Source organism: Oncorhynchus tshawytscha, linkage group LG27 (genome assembly GCF_018296145.1).
Source record: "Oncorhynchus tshawytscha isolate Ot180627B linkage group LG27, Otsh_v2.0, whole genome shotgun sequence".
NCBI lineage: Eukaryota > Metazoa > Chordata > Actinopteri > Salmoniformes > Salmonidae > Oncorhynchus > Oncorhynchus tshawytscha.
The window spans coordinates 13,164,510-13,185,004 of NC_056455.1; the positions used below are offsets into that span (position 1 = coordinate 13,164,510).

The 20,495-nt window shown below is 43.1% G+C and overlaps 1 protein-coding gene across 3 annotated transcripts in view; it reads right to left on the reverse strand.

Moving 5' to 3' along the window:
* Window positions 1-1,381: 1,381 nt before the first annotated feature.
* Window positions 1,382-20,495, reverse strand: part of wnk4b (WNK lysine deficient protein kinase 4b) — a 70,115-nt gene continuing 51,001 nt past the window's right edge. For 2 of the 3 annotated variants that reach the window (XM_042307043.1, XM_042307041.1), the window contains 14 exons: window positions 20,164-20,363; window positions 19,600-19,670; window positions 17,867-17,911; window positions 17,298-17,424; window positions 16,922-17,038; window positions 14,894-15,067; window positions 10,044-10,098; window positions 8,461-8,592; window positions 6,103-6,998; window positions 5,578-5,671; window positions 4,476-5,088; window positions 3,551-3,756; window positions 3,370-3,464; window positions 1,382-3,153 (listed from right to left, as the gene is read on the reverse strand). In XM_042307043.1, coding sequence (XP_042162977.1) covers window positions 3,151-3,153; window positions 3,370-3,464; window positions 3,551-3,756; window positions 4,476-5,088; window positions 5,578-5,671; window positions 6,103-6,998; window positions 8,461-8,592; window positions 10,044-10,098; window positions 14,894-15,067; window positions 16,922-17,038; window positions 17,298-17,424; window positions 17,867-17,911; window positions 19,600-19,670; window positions 20,164-20,363 — 2,828 coding nt within the window. In that variant the 3' untranslated portion in view covers window positions 1,382-3,150. The remainder of the gene's footprint in view (window positions 3,154-3,369; window positions 3,465-3,550; window positions 3,757-4,475; window positions 5,089-5,577; window positions 5,672-6,102; window positions 6,999-8,460; window positions 8,593-10,043; window positions 10,099-14,893; window positions 15,068-16,921; window positions 17,039-17,297; window positions 17,425-17,866; window positions 17,912-19,599; window positions 19,671-20,163; window positions 20,364-20,495) is intronic. The other variant, XM_042307042.1, reaches the window with a different exon arrangement.

Sequence of the window (20,495 nt, forward strand, 5' to 3'; positions counted from 1 at the left end):
TGATTAGTGTGTAATAAATGATTCACTTACTTGACGGTGTATCAGTTTAGAGTTTTCAAAGTCAATGCGTGATGATTTTGGACATCAACGTACAGGGAAAGAAACCTCAAAACAGTGCATGATGTTGAATAGTCATTTTATTAGCAATATTTAAAAATATGATTTAGGAAACAATCACGCTTGGAAGGTTAAAAAAAAGTATGGTAAAGGCACAGAATCTGCATGGCAGTATGTTTTCTAGAAACATGATTGACAACAAAATAGAGTTCATTGTATATTTACTGTTGATGTCTTGATTTAGAAGAACACAATCTGAGTAATATATTTCATGTGTTCTACTACAATCGTTCCCCATGTGCATACTTTAAGGCAAATAGCTCAGAATTCTTCACAGCTTCAGTTCTTTGTCATGAATCAAATAATTACCAACACTAAATGCGTAGGCACGCATACAGATTTAAAATATATAACTATACATCTTTACCCCGCTATTATTTATAGGGACGCAATTGTTCAATACTAATAGTGAACGACCCCTATGGAAAGTGCATTGTATCAATCCATAGATTAAGAAGATAAAATACATTTTTAAAGCATAAGCGTCCACACTATGCTTAAAAAAATCAAGGCTGATAAGTGACACGCAGTATCTTTACTACTAGGCCATAGAGAGTGAGTAGTATATTATAAGACCTGGAGTGTTTGTATACTGAACAAAAATGTAAACGCAACATGCAACAATTTCAAAGATTTTACTGGTTTACAGTTCATATAAGGAAATCAGCAATTAAAAATAAATTCATTAGACCCTAATCTATGGATTTCATATGACAGGGAATACAGATGTGCATCTGTTGGTCACATATACCTTACAAAAAATGGGCCTCGTCACGGTATTTCTGTGCATTCAAATTGCCATCGATAAAATGCAATTGTGTTCGTTGTCCGTAGCTTATGCCTGCCCATAACATAACCCAACCGCTACCATTGGACACTCTGTTCACAACGTTGTAATCAGCAAACCACTCACCCCACAACGCCATACACGTGGTAGGTGGTTGTGAGGTCGGTTGGATGTACTGCCAAATTCTCTGAAACGAAGTTGGAGTCGGTTTATGGCAGAAATGAACGTTCAATTCTCTGGCAACAGGTCTGGTGGACATTCTTGCAGTCAGCATGCTAATTGCACGTGTCCTCAAAACTTGAGACATCTGTGGCATTGTGTTGTGTGACATAACTGCACATTTTAGAATGACCTTTCATTGTTCCCAGCACAAGGTGCACCTGTGTAATGGCCATGCTGTTTAATCAGCTTCTTGATATGCCACACCTGTCAGGAGAATTGATTATCTTGGCAAAGGAGAAATGCTCACTAACCAGGATGTAAACAAATGTAATTTTAGAGAAACAAGCTTTTTGTGCATATGGAGCATTTCTGGGATCTTTTACTTCAGCTCATGAAACCAACACTTTACATGTTGCGTTTATATTTTTGTTCAGTGTACGTTCAGTAAAGTGACATTTAGTTTTTCATGCACCATGTGTGATTTGTGTTGCTTCATTAACATTTGTTTACACCAAATACAGCTCTGATGTTTTGCTGATACTTGCAGGCAGCTTGGATTGACTCTTATTTAGGTGTACTTGATTTAGTTCACCCGGCACGCCAAGTAAGCGGAGCTGCAAAATGGAAAACTGCTGACCTGACTTGCCGGTCAATACATTAGATGCATATTTGTTCATCCCATTCCTTACGCAATATTGCAAATCCTTCAAATACCAACTTGAAACAATATTACAAACCCTACAAAGGCACTGTTTTGAAGGCAATGATTACATCTCATCCTGCTAAAGCTATCTTATCTCTTGATTCATAACATCTGAACAGTAAAACACTGTCTAGCTAGGGCTGGATTTGATCCATATCGCCGAAGTATCGCAGATGACCCACATAAAAATGTTAAGGTTTTTTCCGATTGAGCAGACATGCAGCGTTTACCATGAATGCAGTCTCCACGACCGCAGGAACATTGCCTTTAGTTGTCAATTTCAACATTAACCAGATCTTCAGCACTTCGGATTGAATAGGGTCATATTGTATTAAGAGGAGTTCCTGCTTGCAGCAGTTGGATGACGAGGTGCAGGAGAGAGCAGGGCTTCTGGGACGTGTGTTTTCCAGGGCTAGCACAGGCAGCAACCGCATAAGAGCACACGCAGAAACACACACAATTAGCCTTCCTATGCTCACTTTCCACTTGACCTGATGCTACACACAGCTATATAAGCTTAGCATCCTTAAGATGGGGAGGGTGACATCCTTGGATTGGTGTCACAATACTAACTCATGGTATTGCACATGGACCAGATGGCAGATAGGATGCTTTGGTGCTCTGACAATGGGATCCTTATCCATCGTCGTTAGGAGGAGTGTTTAGTGATGTGGATGACCATGGCCTTTTCTCATTTGGGAAAAGGTCCGTCCTCCAACCTCTCCTTCGTCCTCTCACCTCCGTGACTCAGAAACTCATAAGTGGTCAAGGCGAACAGAAAAGTGTTCTTCCTCCTTGTTAGCCATCTTTCATAGATGATAGTCATGCGTCTCCTACCTGAGTCCTTCACGGAAGAACTTATAAATCTGCCACACCCCCTTTGAATCAGCTTTTGTTTTGTTGATGGAGAAAAGCATGCACATGTTTACAAACAATATGCTACTTATAGTTGTATCTATAAAATGTATTGAACAACTAACTTCATTTGTTTTTATCACTCTACACATTTATTTTGGGATCCACCCCTGTAAACGTCATTTGCCTGAGTGGAGAAAAAGTTTAATTTCTTACAAGCCCATTTTCGTCCTCGTTCACTCTCCTTGCTACCTCTCCTCAATGACCTTTTTCAAAAGGAGACGAGAGAGGACAGAGGAAAGAGGACGCAGGAGTTGGGCAAATCCAATTCAGAAAAGGCCCATGTCTTCTGTTCATTCGGTTTCCCCATCCCAAGGCTCAGGCTGGGAGCTATCTGTTCAGCACTGGGCTGGGCAACGTATTGGTCATCATTGGGCTCCCTCTTCCTGGTTGGGAGGGGAGGCGGCTGGCCACAGTATTACCAGCCCCAACCCCCAGTTCTCCGGATCACACAGGGAGACACGTCTCACTAGTAGGAGAGAGGTTAGAGGTCAGAGGGCGTAGTGTGTTCACCAAGTAACCAAGCAGGTTAACAAAGAAAAACCAAGGTGACTACGTTAACATATTATTTTCATCACTGCACAGGTTTTTAGAAGGATTACACCTGTCAAAATGTTCTATGTTATTGTTCAGACTAACAAGGTCAGGGTTCAGGGATCATGGGTCAGACAGTGTGCTTGCTCACCATCCGGTTGTAGTCGGGGGCAAAGGTCACCCCTTTACTGGACCTCTCCTGAGAGCCACTGCTGCTGCCACTGACTGAGTTTTTACGCATGATCCCTGTGTTTGTAAGACATGGAGGGAATAGCTAAGTCATAACGAACTCCCAACCAGATAGCAACATAACTACTACAAGACAAACTGACCTGCAGGGGGCAGTATATCCAGTCTCTGCAGGCTGTTCCTACGCAAGCCGGGGTAGTTGCCGCTCTTGGAGAGGCGCCTCTGGCGGTTGTTGAGCATGGCAGCAGGGGACACGATGCCAGGGGGAGGCACCTTTCCCATCCGCTCATACAGCGCCTCAATCTCCCTCTTCTGAGTGAGCTGGAGGGCCTGCACCTCTGACAGGTGCCTGAGAGAGAGGAAGGGAGGAAGGACAGAGAGGGGGAGGGGAGAAGAAGAAAGAGGAGGAGGGAATACAAGAGAGAGTGAATGGGACAGGGAAAGAGTTTCTGGAGAAGATGGTCAAGGTCAGGGGCAAGAAGTGTTTTATTAAGTTAGCTTGAATTGGTGTTTGTGTTTTCACAGTCAGGTCGTGAATTTGGAAGATCATTTAGGTTTAATGACCATTTGGAGTTGACAAACCAAGTTCTAAGCATGTTCAAAACCTTATATCATGCTCTAATGATGACAGTGGAGGCTGGTGGGAGGAGCTATAGGAGGACAGGCTCATTGTAATAACTGGAATGGAATAAATGGAACGGTATCAAACATGGAAACAGCATGTTTGACTCCGTTCCATTGATTCCATTTCAACCATTACAACGAGCCCATCCTCCTATAGCTCCTCCCACCAGCCTCCACTGAATGACGATGCATATGACCTTATTACACATGTTGATGTCAACAGTTCTTAGAAGTCTTTTTAATTCAACTAGAGTGATAAAGACACACTTCTATTTCCTATCAACAGTGTGGCCATAACTCGTTTGTTTTGTTTTGGAGGACTGGGGAGGAACCGGTGACCTTGATTGGTGGAATAACGTTTTCTACTTTGACTGTGTGTTTGTTCACAACCTCAGAGACTTAACTTCAAAAACAGAAATGGTGCGCCTCCTCTCCTCCACTCACCTGTCCCTGAGTTCCTGTAGCTCCTCGCACATATCCTCGTTCTCGCTCTCTGTCTCGTCACTGCTGACATACGAGGCGCTGCGCGTGTAGCTCATCCAGGGCTGGTTCAGGTTGCTTCCACTGAACTGGGGGCTCCCCGCTGTACCCTCCCACAGGCTCAGGCTCAGCCTCCGACCCCCCCTTCTCCTCAGCTCCTCCTCCTCATCCTCCTCTCCCTCCTTCTTCTCCTTGTCTGGCTCCTTGTCTGGCTCCTTGTCTGGCTCCTTGTCTGGCTCCTCCTCACTCTCCTGCTGGTCCTCCTGCTCTGTCTGCTTAGGGCCTCCAGGCAAGGACTGGGCGATGTCTAAGTTACACAGGGGCCCGCCGGGGGATCGCTGGGGAGGGGACACGGTTAAGGTGCTAACGCTGCTTTCTGATTCGCCACCCTGCTCCTCGGTGCTGGTATCAGATTCACTGTCCCGGGAGGAAGGGCTGGTGCTAACGGTGACTGTGGGCGGGGTTTGGTGTTGTGGGTGGGTTTGGGGAGGATCCTGGGCGGGGCTAGCGGAGGCTGCAGGGATCTCTCTGCTGGGTGTGACTTGGAAACGGCCGACGGTAACTGTAGGCTTTTTCTCTGTTGGAGGGAGAGAGAGAGAGAGAAGAGAGCGAGGGGAGAGCGAGAGTTATGTCACGGTACGTAATTGACACCCATTATAATGGTGTCTGGAAAGAGTCATTGACATCAAGCCAGCCTACTCATCTACACAACAAAGTATTTCTCATCAAAGTTCATACTACAGGTTGGGCACTTGGGGGGCAGACTTAACTGTACAATGATTTAAGTCATGTTGCTTGAGAGAGTACCTTGGGGTCATACAAGTACACAGTAAAAAGTGAATTGATAAATTAATGATCCACAGTATCGTATATTAAGTTGCCATGGACACAGCAGGTGCAAAAATACAATGTGTTTTTTCCTGACATATCGGCTGCCTTGGAAACAGACAGTGTTTTAAAAATGTAGATTAATTAAAAATGAATTGACGTGATTGACTATTATTAGCTCATCATGCCAAATGCATACACAATGAAAAGGTGTATGGCATGGAGAGAGAGAGCTTACCCTCAGAGATAGGTGACAGTCTGTTTTTGGCAGCGTTTGCTCCCGACTCTGACACCACCAGGGGTGAAGAGGTTCTTAGCTTGGGTGAAGACACCTTCAGGGTAAAATAACAACATTCTTTAAGCTTTACCAGCTCAGTACTTTTATAATACACTGTGCCAGAACATGTTACAGGCACGTGTAATCTAGACAACACTGTAGAGGAACAGGTTTGAGGTTTTAAAGGTAAGGCAACACAGGTTGAAGCAAATTCATATCCCAGAGTATACACTTCATCTACATGTATATGAGCACATATTTATTAAGTGACTTACGGTGCTCTAAATCAAATCAAATCAAATTTTATTTGTCACATACACATGGTTAGCAGATGTTAATGCGAGTGTAGCGAAATGCTTGTGCTTCTAGTTCCGACAATGCAGTAATAACCAACAAGTTATCTAACTAACAATTCCAAAACTACTGTCTTATACACAGTGTAAGGGGATAAAGAATATGTACATAAGGATATATTAAGTGACTTACGGTGCTCTGTGGGCTGGCTGGAGCTGAGGAGGAGGGGGAGCTGGTGATAGAGGTGGAGGCTGAGCTGTCAGTCTGCTCCTGGAACCCCACCCTGGGCCCCAGCTGGCAATACATCTGGGGACTCACCCTGGATCCTGGAGGAGAGAGGCTGGAGCCAGCTTGCCTGAAAGCAGTCCCATCCACTAGCCCGCCAGGCTGGGGTAACCCTGGGGCTACGTTGGCTTTCAACAGGCCCTGTTGGTGCAGAGCCTGGGTGTCTGCATACTGCTGGCACATGTCCAGATACTGGCCTGCTGTTATCTGGCCCTGGGGTGGGTAGGGGCCCTCCCCTGGCATCAGCTGGGGAGGGCCAAACATGGAGGGGTGGTAGGAGCCAGACTGGGCTGGGTTCAGACCGCTGGGCATGGAGGTGGGGGGCATGAAGGACTGGGCCACGCTCATGGCCAGGGACAACACGTTGGCCAGGGAAAAGAGGGGCTGGTTGTGGCTGTTGGGGGGCCACATGCCTGGGTTCTGCTGCTGTTGGGCTGGAGGGGTGGGCTGGGGGGTACTGCCCACTACCTCACCCTTCAGAGGTAATGTTTCACCCCCCTGCTGCTGCCCTGGGGTGGGCGGCTTGGCAGGGGAGGAGGAAGGGGATGGGGAAGAGGAGGAGAGGTTGGAGTTGCTTAGGACCCGGTGGAGGGTCTCGGGGGTGAGGGGGGCGCTGGCGGGCTTTGAGGAGGTCTGGGTGAAAGGGTAAGGGAAGGGGAAGTGGGTGTTGGGGACATAGGGGGGCTTGGGGTACTGCTGGGGCAGGGGAAGCAGCTGATTGAGGGGCATCACAGGGGGCACGGCCTCGGGGTGGGAATACTGGGGGTAATGGGAAGCAGGCGGGTGGAAGGTCTGGGAAGAACCTGGAAGACACATAAGGAATATTGGGGTTAGACTCATAAGTAGGGAAACAATCTGACTTATGACTGGTTGAATGGGTTCCATCCACAAACAGAATAAAGACCTGTTCTAAAGAGTTTATGTTATGTAGACATCATTCCCTTCTGCCTATCACCACGTATAAAGTAACCAATCAGTTATTTACAACATAAATCAAGCTGGACCACCTGAGGAAAGACCTACTTTCACTCAGATACAGATACAGTGACACAGTATTGGTTACATTCGCTTTTCCTCTCACAAATGTAGATACTTCCTTCCTTTTTCAATCTTACCAATGGGCAGAGATATCATTCCACAGCACGACTTCAGCTCAGTTAAGCACAGGTTCCCATGAAATCAAGGCATGTCAGTCAAAAGGAAAATTGACACCGCCCAGAGTGTCAAAAGTAATTAGAGACCACAAAAATAAACAAAAGCTAAAACGTGTCAATGATGAATGGATTATGTAACTCACTAAACTCCTCTTTCACATTGCAGCTGCACATAAACCTCGCACCTGTTAAAACAGACTGACTCGGCCAGTAAACATTCTGAGAGAGCAACTGGAGGGGGGAGACAGAGAATAAGAGAGGGTGCCTGAGAGGAGGAGTTGACACACAGTGCTGATAGCACTCTGCTCTACAGCAAACCTGAACACTAGAGGTGAGTGGGTGTGTCTGAGTGGGGTTCCCAGTTGTTTGAATAACCTTATGCCCATATATGCCCATATAGAGTATCACATGTTCTGTCTCCAATTGCCAGAAGGCCTATTGTTTCTAATGGAAATCTTCTTTTCTTCTTCTTCTGCCTATCTCACTGCCCGATTGGTAATATCAAAGTATATCAACACCGCTACTCAGACTACTACTGTAATAAGCATTGAAAGTCTAAGACTCAAAGTCTGATGTCCGAGGAGGAAAAAAGTGTTTGTTGTTTGCAGTTACTTTTTTGTTATTGTAACATCCCAAACAGACGTGGCAGTTTCACCTATTAAGGATTCCAGCTATAAATGAAAGGTTTTTGTTATTGTAACATCCCAAACAGACGTGGCAGTTTCACCTATTAAGGATTCCAGCTATAAATGAAAGGTTTTTGTTATTGTAACATCCCAAACAGACGTGGCAGTTTCACCTATTAAGGATTCCAGCTATAAATGAAAGGTTTTTGTTATTGTAACATCCCAAACAGACGTGGCAGTTTCACCTATTAAGGATTCCAGCTATAAATGAAAGGTTTTTGTTATTGTAACATCCCAAACAGACGTGGCAGTTTCACCTATTAAGGATTCCAGCTATAAATGAAAGGTTTTTGTTATTGTAACATCCCAAACAGATGTGGCAGTTTCACCTATTAAGGATTCCAGCTATAAATGAAAGGTTTTTGTTACTGTGGTTGATGGTGAGCAGCCAGACAGTGTTTCTGGGGTTGGAGTGTGGTACGTACTTGACGTGGTCTGGAAGGACTGAGAGCGGAGGGGGCGAACAGAAGGGACCGCCTTTGGGTCGATGTAGAAGTCTCCAACAGGCGCCACAGGAGACGAGCCTCGGAGCTGAGCAACGCTGCCCTCAGCAAAGTCTGGCCCAGAGAGACAAATAAACCCTTAAACATGCATGCGCAGATACACCAAAGTGACATTGATCATAACGTATCGATGTGTGTGTGGGGACTGATGACAAATTTTTGTCAACGATCTACACAAAATACTCTGTATTGTCAAAGTGGAAGAACATTTGGTAAAGATTCATGAAATATAAAACACTCATATACTTTGATTAGATTCACTCCCCTGAGTGTTGCAACATGTTAGAAACACCTTAGGCAGTGATTACAACTGTGAGTCTTCATGGGTAAGTCTCATAATTGCTTTGCACATGTAACAGTATAGCTTCCGTCCCTCTCCTTGCCCCTACCTGGGCACGAACCAGGGACCCTCTGCACACATCAACAACTGACAACCACGAAGCATCATTACCCATCGCTCCCATCGCTTCCCCTTGCAGAGCAAGGGGAACAACTACTTCAAGGTCTCAGAGCGAGTGACGTCACCGATTGAAACGCTATTAGCGCGCACCCCACTAACTAGCTAGCCATTTCACATCGGTTACACACACATGGATTGTGAAATATTTGCCAATTATTATTTCAAAATTCTTCAAGCTCTGTCAAGCGTGTTGGGGATCATGGCTAGACAGCAATGTTCAAGTCTTTGTATAGATTTTCAAGCAGATTTAAGTTAAAACTGTAACTTGGCCACTTCATTTTTTTCATCCATCTTTGCTGATGTCAAGCATACCCATACCATGATGCAGCCACCACCATACTTGAAAATAAGGAGGCAGTTACTCAGTGTTGTGTTGGATTTGCCCCAAACATAAGGCTTTGCATTTAGGCCAAAAATTGTAGTCCTTTGCTGTGTTTTTTTCTTTCAGTATTACTTTAGTGCCTCGTTGCATACATCTGCATGTTTTGGAATATTTGTATTCTGTATATTTGTATTCTTCTTTACACGCTGTCATTTAGGTCATTATTGTAGAGTCACTACAATGTTGTTGATCCATCTTCAGTTTTCTCCCATCACAGCCATTGAACTGTAGCTGTTTTAAAATCATCAATGTCTGATTTGTTATTGTTGCCCATCTACCAATCACTGCCCTTCTTTATGAGGCATTCGAAAAGCTCCCTGGTTTTTGTAGTTGAAATTCAATACTTGACTGAGGGACCTTACAGATGTTGTACGTACAGGGGACAGAGGAATGGCTAGTCTAAACCAAGGGGGTAAATACTTATGCAACAAATGTATTTTAGTTATTAAACTTTTGCTAATTTGAAAGCATTTGCAGAATTTTCTTTTCGCTTTGACATGGAGTATTTTGTGTAGATCAATGACAAAAAAATACAATTAAATCTATTTCAATCCCACTTTGTAACAACAAAATGTGAAAGAAGTTCAAGGGGGTGCAGACTTTCTATAGGCACTATAGAAACATACATCTATTCATATATTGCACACAGGGAATCTTCCTTACCGGGCAATGATGAAGAGGAATGTGTCCGTTCGAGTCCATGCGCATGTAAGTTTGGCTGAAATATAATCACAAAGCAAGTCAACCATTCAACTGTTAAAATCACTCCATGTCATATGCTGTCTTGCTGCAGAGGATTGCCATGCACTTGCTTTTGTTGTTAAGTTGTTCTAAAGATCAGGGGCAAATAACCCAGGGCCTTGAAGTTGTTGTTCATTGTAAGTGGGACCAACAAGTGCACAACTTAAAAACAACAACTGACAAAGCCAACCATCTGTCTCAGGGGTGCATATCTCTGGTCCTTGAGTTCTACAGTCTTGCTGATTAGATTTTTCACACTGATTAGCTGGAGAGTGCAAATACCTCCTTTCCCAGGTAGAAATCAGTCCCATTGTTGAATTCAAGACAAAAAACAGGACTGGTGCCCTCAAGGACTGGAGGTGTGCACCACTTACAGTTGAAGTTGGAAGTTTACATACACTTTAGCCAAATACATTTAAACTCAGTTTTTCACAATTCCTGACATTTAATCCTAGTAAAAATTCCCTTTCTTAGGTCAGTTAGGATCACCACTTTATTTTAAGAATGTGAAATGTCAGAATAACAGTAGAGAATGATTTAATTCAGCTTTTATTTCTTTCGTCACATTCCCAGTAGGTCAGATGTTAACATACACTCTATTAGTATTTGGTAGCATTGCCTTTAAATTGTTTAACTTGGGTCAAACGTTTCGGGTAGCCTTCCACAAGCTTCCCACAATAAGTAGGGTGAATTTTGGCCGATTCCTCCTGACTGAGCTGGTGTAACTGAGTCAGGTTTGTAGGCCTCCAGGCTCGCACACGCTTTGTCAGTTCTGCCCATAAATTCTTTATAGGATTGAGGTCAGGGCTTTGTGATGGCCACTCCAATACCTTGACTTTGTTGTCCTTAAGCCATTTTGCCACAACTTTGGAAGTATGCTTGGGGTCATTGTCCATTTGGAAGACCCATTTGCAACCAAGCTTTCACTTCCTGACTGATGTCTTGAGATGTTGCTTCAATATATCCACATCATTTTCCTTCCTCATGTTGCTATCTATATTGTGAAGTACACCAGTCCCTCCTGCAGCAAACACCCCCACAACATGATGCTGCCACCCCCGTGCTTCTTGGTTGGGATGGTGTTCTTCGGCTTGCAAGCCTCCCCCTTTTTCCTCCAAACATAACGATTGTCATTATGGCCAAACAGTTCTATTTTTGTTTCATCAGACCAGAGGACATTTCTCCAAAAAGTACGATCTTTGTCCCTATGTGCAGTTGCAAACCATAGTCTGGCTTTTTTTATGGCGGTTTTGGAGCAGTGACTTCTTCCTTGCTGAGCAGCCTTTCAGGTTATGTCGATATAGGCCTTGTTTTACTGTTGATATACATACTTTTGTACCTGTTTCCTCCAGCATCTTCACAAGGTCCTTGGCTGTTGTTCTGGGATTGATTTGCACCTTTCGCACCAAAGTACATTCATCTCTAGGAGACAGTCTCCTTGCTGAGCGGTATGACGGCTGCGTAGTCCCATGGTGTTTATACTTGAGTACTATTGTTTGTGCAGATGATTGTGGTACCTTCAGGTGTTTGGAAATTGCTCCCAAGGATGAACCAGATTTGTGGAGGTCCACAATTTTGTTTCTGAGGTCTTGGCTGATTTCTTTTGATTTTCCCATGATGTCAAGCAAAGAGGCACTGAGTTTGAAGGTTGGCCTTGAAATACATCCGCAGGTACACCTCCTATTGACTCAAATGATGTCAAATAGCCTATCAGAAGCTTCTAAAGCCATGACATAATTTTCTGGAATTTTCCAAGATGTTTAAAGGCACAGTCAACTTTGTGTATGTAAACTTCTGACCCACTGGAATGATGATACAGTGAATTATAAGTGAAATAGTCTGTCTGTAAACAATTGTTGGAAAATAACTTGTGTCATGCACAAAGTAGATGTCCTAATCGACTCGCCAAAACTATAGTTTGTTACAAGAAATTTGTGGAGTGGTTGAATAACGAGTTTTATTGACTCCAACCTAAGTGTCTGTAAACTTCCGACTTCAACTGTATATATACACTGAACAACATAATAAATAATAAATAAATGCAACATGTAAAGTGTTATTCCCTTTTCCATGAGCTGAAATAAAAGATCCCTGAAATGTTCCAAATGCACAAAAAGCTTATTTTTCTAAAATGTTGTACATAAATTTGTTCATTTCCTTATTAGTGAGCATTTCTCCTTCCTGACAGGTGTGGCCTATCAAGAAGCTGATTAGCAGGATAATCCTGACAGCAGGATAATTACACAAGTGCACCTTGTGCTGAGGATATTAAAATGCCACTCTAAAATGTTCAGTTTGGTCACACAACACAATGCCACAGATGTCTCAAGTTTTGAGGGAGTGTGCAGTTGGCATGCTGACTGCAGGAATGTCCAACAGAGCTGTTGCCAGAGATTTAATGTTAATTTCTCTACCATAAGCCGCCTCCAACGTTGTTTTAGAGAATTTGGCTGTATATCCAACAGACCACAAGTAACCACGCTAGCCCAGGACATACGGCTTCTTCACCTGCGGGATTGTCTGAGGAGGCGGAGGGAGATGCAGAGCAGTATTTCTGTCTCTAACAAAGCCCTTTTGTTGGGAAAAAGTAATTCTGATTGGCTGGGACTGGCTCCCAAGTGGGTGGCCCTATGCCCTCCTAGGCCCACCCATGGCTGCACCAATGCCCAGTCATGTGAAATCAATAGATTAGGTCCTAATGAATTTATTTCTATTGACTGATTTCCTTATATGAACACAAATTCTGTGAAATCGTAGAAATCGTAGCATGTTGCGTTTTTAGTTTTGTTCAGTATAGATGGTTGGTTTTGTAACTATTGTTGGTCCAACATAAAAATAAGACTTTTAAGGCTTAAGTTTTCATGAACCCTACATACAGTGGGGGGAAAAAGTATTTAGCCAGCCACTAATTGTGCAAGTTCTCCCACTTAAAAAGATGAGAGAGGCCTGTAATTTTCATCATAGGTACACTTCAACAATGACAGACAAAATGAGCATTTTTTTTCCAGAAAATCACATTGTAGGATTTTTAATGAAGTTATTTGCCAATTATGGTGGAAAATAAGTATTTGGTCACCTACAAACAAGCAAGATTTCTGGCTCTCACAGACCTGTAACAACTTCTTTAAGAGGCTCCTCTGTCCTCCACTCTTTACCTGTATTAATGGCACCTGTTTGAACTTGTTATCAGTATAAAAGACACCTGTCCACAACCTCAATCAGTCACACTCCAAACTCCACTATGGCCAAGACCAAAGAGCTGTCAAAGGACACCAGAAACAAAATTGTAGACCTGCACCAGGCTGGGAAGACTGAATCTGCAATAGGTAAGCAGCTTGGTTTGAAGAAATCAACTGTGGGAGCAATTATTAGGAAATTGAAAACATACAAGACCACTGATAATCTCCCTCGATCTGGGGCTCCACGCAAGATCTCACAAGAACGGTGAGCAAAAATCCCAGAACCACACGGGGGGACCTAGTGAATGACCTGCAGAGAGCTGGGACCAAAGTAACAAAGACTACCATCAGTAACACACTACGCCACTAGGGACTCAAATCCTGCAGTGCCAGACGTGTCCCCCTGCATAAGCCAGTAAATGTCCAGGCCCGTCTGAAGTTTGCTAGAGAGCATTTGGATGATCCAGAAGAAGATTGGGAGAATGTCATATGGTCAGATGAAACCAAAATAGACTTTTTGGTAAAAACTCAACTCGTCGTGTTTGGAGGACAAAGAATGCTGAGTTGCATCCAAAGAACACCATACCTACTGTGAAGCATGGGGGTGGAAACATCATGCTTTGGGGCTGTTTTTCTGCAAAGGAACCAGGACGACTGATCCGTGTAAAGGAAAGAATGAATGGGGCCATGTATCGTGAGATTTTAAGTGAAAACCTCCTTCCATCAGCAAGGGCATTGAAGATGAAACGTGGCTGGGTCTTTCAGCATGACAATGATCCCAAACACACCGCCCGGGCAACGAAGGAGTGGCTTCGTAAGAAGCATTTCAAGGTCCTGGAGTGGCCTAGCCAGTCTCCAGATCTCAATCCCATAGAAAATCTTTGGAGGGAGTTGAAAGTCCGTGTTGCCCAGCAACAGCCCCAAAACATCACTGCTCTAGAGGAGATCTGCATGGAGGAATGGGCCAAAATACCAGCAACAGTGTGTGAAAATCTTGTGAAGACTTACAGAAAACGTTTGACCTCTGTCATTGCCAACAAAGGGTATATAACAAAGTATTGAGATAAACTTTTGTTATTGACCAAATACTTATTTTCCACCATAATTTGAAATAAATTCATTACAAATCCTACAATGTGATTTTCTGTATTTTTTTCTCTCATTTTGTCTGTCATAGTGGAAGTGTACCTATGATGAAAATTACAGGCCTCTCTCATCTTTTTAAGTGGGAGAACTTACACTATTGGTGGCTGACTAAATACTTTTTTGCCCCACTGTAGATGCTTCACAAATGATTGATATGCAGGTTCTACTGGTGGTAATAGTACAGGTTTTTAACACACTGTATTGTGTTTTGTTTGGTCTGTGTATCAAATCAAATCAAATGTATTTATATAGCCCTTCGTACATCAGCTGATATCTCAAAGTGCTGTACAGAAACCCAGCCTAAAACCCCAAACAGCAAGCAATGCAGGTGAAGCAATGCAGGTGTGTACAGCTATATGCACATGTGGACCATGCCAACAATGGGCAGCAGCAGTGGTTAACCTGGCATCGTGGCACAGACCAATGTAGTATGTCTATGGCACTGACCTGCGAGGCGGACAGGGTGCCCACTTCGCTGAGGTAGGGGTAGAGCTGGTGGGCAGCGTCCCCCAGACTCAGGGGCTCACCCCTCTTCATCAGGGCCTCTGCACGCTTGATGATGTCACGCATGCGGTAGATGAAGCCCTCCTGCTCAGAGGGAAGGATGAACTCATTGTGGACCTGAGGGAGTTAAATCAGTCAATCAATCAGTAAATGAATCATTCAATCCATAAAACAGATTTAAGTGAAGGAACAGTTAGATTTGACGATTGAGACAAACACGGACACAGATGGACAAAGTTAGGGAAGAAAGAAAGGAAGATTTTGAACGTGAGTAAACAATCATCTTTGCTTGTTGTTGTAAGGATTTTATAACAGACACCCACTTAGCTAGCCCTGAAACATGGCTGTAGACTCGTAGCCACTATAGGAGTCTATAGCCATGTGTCAGGGCTACCACTTAGGCAGATGGCTATTGGAGCAGTGAGTCGATAGCTTTCATACACACTAGTTTTGAAACTAGTTTTGCAAGTACAATGCCACATGCATTGTACAGGTAACTGCCAAAATAAAGTGGAACATCAACATAAAGTGTCTTTTTATTTTATTTGACCTTTATTTATACAGGGTTTTCTCATTGAGATAACATCTCTTTTTCAAGAGAGACCTGGTCCAATAGTCTTAATAGGGTGTTGGGCCACCATGAGCCAGAACAGCTTCAATGCACCTTGGCATAGATTCAACAAGTGTTTGGAACTCTATTGGAGGGATGCGAGACCATTCTTCCATAAGAAATTTCATCATTTGGTGTTTTGTTGATGGTAGTGGAAAACACTCTTGGGCAACGCTCCAGAATCTCCCATAAGTGTTCAATTGGGTTGAGATCTGGTGACTGAAACAGCCATGGCATATGGTTTAGTGTTTTCATGCTCATCAAACTATTTGGTGACCACTCGTGCCCTGTGGATGGGGGCATTGTCATCCTATGAGGCATAGTCATGGTAGCCAAAATAATAGCCTGCACAGGATTTTTGTACATGACCCTAAGCATGATGGAATGTTAATTGCTTAATTAACTCAGGACCCACACCTGTGTGGAAGCACCTACTTTTAGTATATTTTTTATCCCTCATTTGAAGTGTTTCCATTATTTTGGCAGTTACCTGTATGTTGAGATGAGATGGACACAACAACATAAAATACAGGACACCATATTCAGATGACAAGAGAGAAAACAGTATCTAAGCAAGCCTAAATATCGTATATATTAAATGATAAAAAAAGATATATAGTTTTTTTGTTCCAAGCTAAATTATCTAATGTCATTGGTAGATCAATTTGTCTATGGAACCTAAAAACTGTATAATACAAGTAATTTATCTTATTTCAATAAATGTTTCAAGATATGTTATACTATTTCATATTAAGGTAAAATATCTTGGAAAATATCTTGAAATAAGATAAATTACTTGTATTAAGCCTTTTATAGGTTAAAATAAGCAATCTGCCAATGGCGTTAGATAATTTCGCTTGGTATGAATTATCACTCAATATAAGACCTTTCGGCTTGTTTAGATGTCACTTTTTGCAGTGCACCAGTTCAAAATGGTTCTCTGCGGTCATTTTCAGCTTGTTTTAATCCCATCAACTCCATGATGTGAGCAACTGCTATGATGTTTTAAGGATTAGAGAAATGATCCCCCATGACTGGGTCATATTCAATCAAAACCGTTAACCATGGGTTCCCAGGGCCAAGGCCAAATAATATTCTTTCCAAAACTGTGAGAGATCTTGCTGCTCATTGATTGGATAATTAGATGTTATATTCTCAAGGAGCAAGCATAGTGTTCTTCTGTGTTCTCTGGGAAGTTATTGTTCTGCTTGAAAAAAGCCTGATGTTTTGTAACACTGGATGAGCTTACAGTAGCTCAGTGGATAAGAAATAGTTGAGTTAAAGATACGTGCACGCACACGCACACGCATATACACACACACACACACACACACACACACACACACACACAGTGCACTCACCATGACAGCAGCAATGTCCTCCGGGTTGTCTCCGTCCAGGTCAAACTTAAAGGTCACCATCTTACTGTTATGAGTCTGGAGCTGACACTCCACCACACGGTCCACTTTGTCAGACAACTGGAAGGACAGGAGAAAAACGAGTGTTTATCCACTCAGAACACGTAGCCACTTTACAAGACCAAGGATGACTTGGATTGCAATCCTCTTTGTATGTGATTAATTCATTACGACAGACAGAGACAGAGAGACAGAGAGACAGTGAGACAGAGAGACAGAGAGACAGAGAGACAGAGAGACAGAGAGACAGACAGAAACAGACAGACAGAAACAGACAGACAGACAGACATACAGAAACAGACAGACAGACATTCCATACCCCAGTGATTCGTAAGCGTGAGCGGGCTCTCCTCCTGAAGAGCTTGGTACCGGTACGTTTGTTGGCACTCTTTTCTGATAGGCCCTCATTGCCATCACTCAAGCCTGATGTCACATCAGAGGCATAGCTGTGGGGATAATCAGGAAGTGGTTTATGACAACTGCCCAGGAGATGTAACACTGTCATTTTGTTATTGATAATACTAACTATTGCTATAAGAACACCTACACTACTACCACCACTACAAAAATGTTGACTACTAGCACTTACAGTACCAATACAACTACTACTACTGAAAGTACAACAACTACTACTACTGAAAGTACAACAACTACTACTACTACTACTACTACTACTACTACTACTACTTCTAGTCTTATTTATACTACACAACTAATAATGAACTGGTTACTAATGAGGCTGTAGTGTATGGCCAAACAAACCCCTGAGAGTATTCTAACTCCTATTAAAAGGTTATGTCCATCCCACCCAGCTCCCAGAAGGAAAAGCCTATTAAGACCATTGACCTTCTCCCCCAAGACCATTATGGATTACATTCAGAAAGGCACCTGAAGGGAAGGAAGTGCTCTGATGCCTCTTGCTCCACTCTCGCTCTAAATGCACACAGGAAATGGGGTAATTGGAGGATGAGGGCAGGGGGAGGATGGGGGAGAGAGAGAGTGTGTGTGTGTGTGTGTGTGTGTGTGTGTGTGTGTATGTGTGCGTGTGTTAGGTGAGTGTGTGTTAGGTGAGTCACAGGAGAAAAGGAAGCACACTCCAACGGAGCTCTTTAAAACCTGTTGATCCTACCCCCTACTTTTTCGAACATTCTGTTAAAAATCGCGCAACATTTCGGCGTCCTGCTACTCATGCCAGGAATATAGTATATGCATATGATTAGTATGTGTGGATAGAAAACACTCTCACGTTTCTAAAACTGGTTAAATCACCGCTGTGACTATAACAGAGCGTCTGTTTCATCGAAAAGCGCAAGAAAAACTGATCACTGAAAACTGAAAAAAATATCCATGCGCCACTTGCATGTATTGTTCAAGGGGCACGAAATTAAATAGGGCCGAGATTGCAAGTCCTACAGCTTCCACACGATGTCACCACTCTTGTCAATTGCCTTCTCGTTGTTTCTTGGTCAAACGAGGAAGAGAGACCACTTTCCATCCGGTCTCCGACAGGACGTTTTGGAAGAGAGATTTTGGAAGATGATTTGAAGACGTGGAGCTATTGAATACACATCGCCTCGTGATCAATTTGATAGATTATTAACGTTTACTAATACCTAAAGTTGGATTACAAAAGTATTTCGAAGTGTTTTGTGAAAGTTTATCGTCAACTTTTTTAATTTAAAAAAATGATGTAGCGTTTTGAAACGGTCTTTTTTTCTGAATCACACAGTTTCCATAGATGGATATTTTGGGTATATATGGACCGATTTAATCGAAAAAAAGACCCAATAGTGATGTTTATGGGACATATAGGAGTGCCAACAAAGAAGCTCGTCCAAGGTAATGAAAGTTTTATATTTTATTTCTACTATTTGTGTAGCGCCGGCTACGCTATTTCTTTTGTTTACGTCGCCTTCAGGTATTTCGGAGTGTTGCATGCTATCAGATAATAGCTTCTCATGCTTCTCATGCTTTTGCCGAAAAGCATTTTAATAATCTGACTTGTTGGCTAGATTCACAACGAGTGTAGCTTTAATTCAGTGCCCTACATGTGTGTTTTGATGAACGTTTGAGTTTTAACGAGTGCTATTAGCATTTGGCGTAGCGCATTTGCATTTCCAGATGCCTAGATGGGACGTCTGCGTCTCAGGTCGACGCAAGAGGTTTTAAACAGACATTCACGTGGCATCATTCATCAAAGTGTTGTTCGCCACAACAGACTCGCTCGCTATTTCCCATGGGGATAGAGAACAACACACAGACTCTAAAAAAGATCCCCTTCAAGTTCACTCACACCTGTCCTGTTTTAATAAATACTACCGGAAATGTGTGTTAACTGCAGAGATACCCATTAGACAGAGAAGTTATCCATTCTACTTTTATTTATTTTATTTAACTAGTTAAAAGCAGCAAAGTGCTCGTATAGTGGTTGTATATTTCTATAGTACATTTGAAATGTTTGTTCCTTTGTTGGGCCTTTGTTGTCTTGATTGCAACACTGCCATACACACATCACATTATACTTAGATACTGGCCATAAGGTGTGTGGGGCAGGCCTTTGCCTTTCTTTATACCCTGAACAACACCCCCATCATGGAAGGTTCTACATGTGTTTGGGTTACCTGTCGACAGGAGAAGAGAAACCACTGGCATTTCCTGACTGGGGCATGGTAGTGTTGGATACAGCGATACTCTGGGGGAGGGACAGAGGGTCAGAATAGTCTGTTGAGGTAGGGTGCTAAAATTAAACACTAATGGCTTATCAACTCATCACTCTAATCATAAACACATATCCCCGTTATATATAACTAGTAGGGCCCAGAAACTTTCCTGGTAAGGTGTTGTGTAAGAGTCCTAACTGGATATAACACCTTTTATAAACTGGCTGGTTCGAGCCCTGAATGCTGATTGGCTGACAGCTGTGTTATATGACAAAACATTTATTTTTACTTCTCTAACTACGTTGGTAACCAGTTTATAATAGCAATAAGGCACCTCTGTGGTTTGTGATATATGGCCAATATACCACAGCCCTTAGCCATGGTATATTGGCCATATACCACACCCCCCCGGGCCTTATTGCTTAAATATAACAGTTATAAGAAGTCATGATAATTAATATTTGGACTGTTGAGCTTTACATCCATAGAAATATAAACCTCAAGAACTTCATACAGGCTACCTACCGAGGGGAAGCGGAGAGCTGGGATTGGTGGAGCGTCAGGGGGAGGAGCCTTGATGGCCAGGGCCTCGATGCGAGGGATCTCCAGGGGCAACGGAACAGGAGTGATGGAGGAAGGGGCGAAATTAACAGGAGGCTGGAGATGGGGATCCCCGGGATCCTGGAAGCCAGAGGAGCTCAGGTAGCCATCCATTTCGCAGTCGGCTGCCATGGAGACACCATGGTTAAAGGAAGGGAAGTGGGAGGGAAGAGACAGACAGGCGTTAACATTAACATTCTTTATGCCATGTAACCCTGACTGTGTTCAACATATACTGTAAAAGTTAAGTCTTGTCT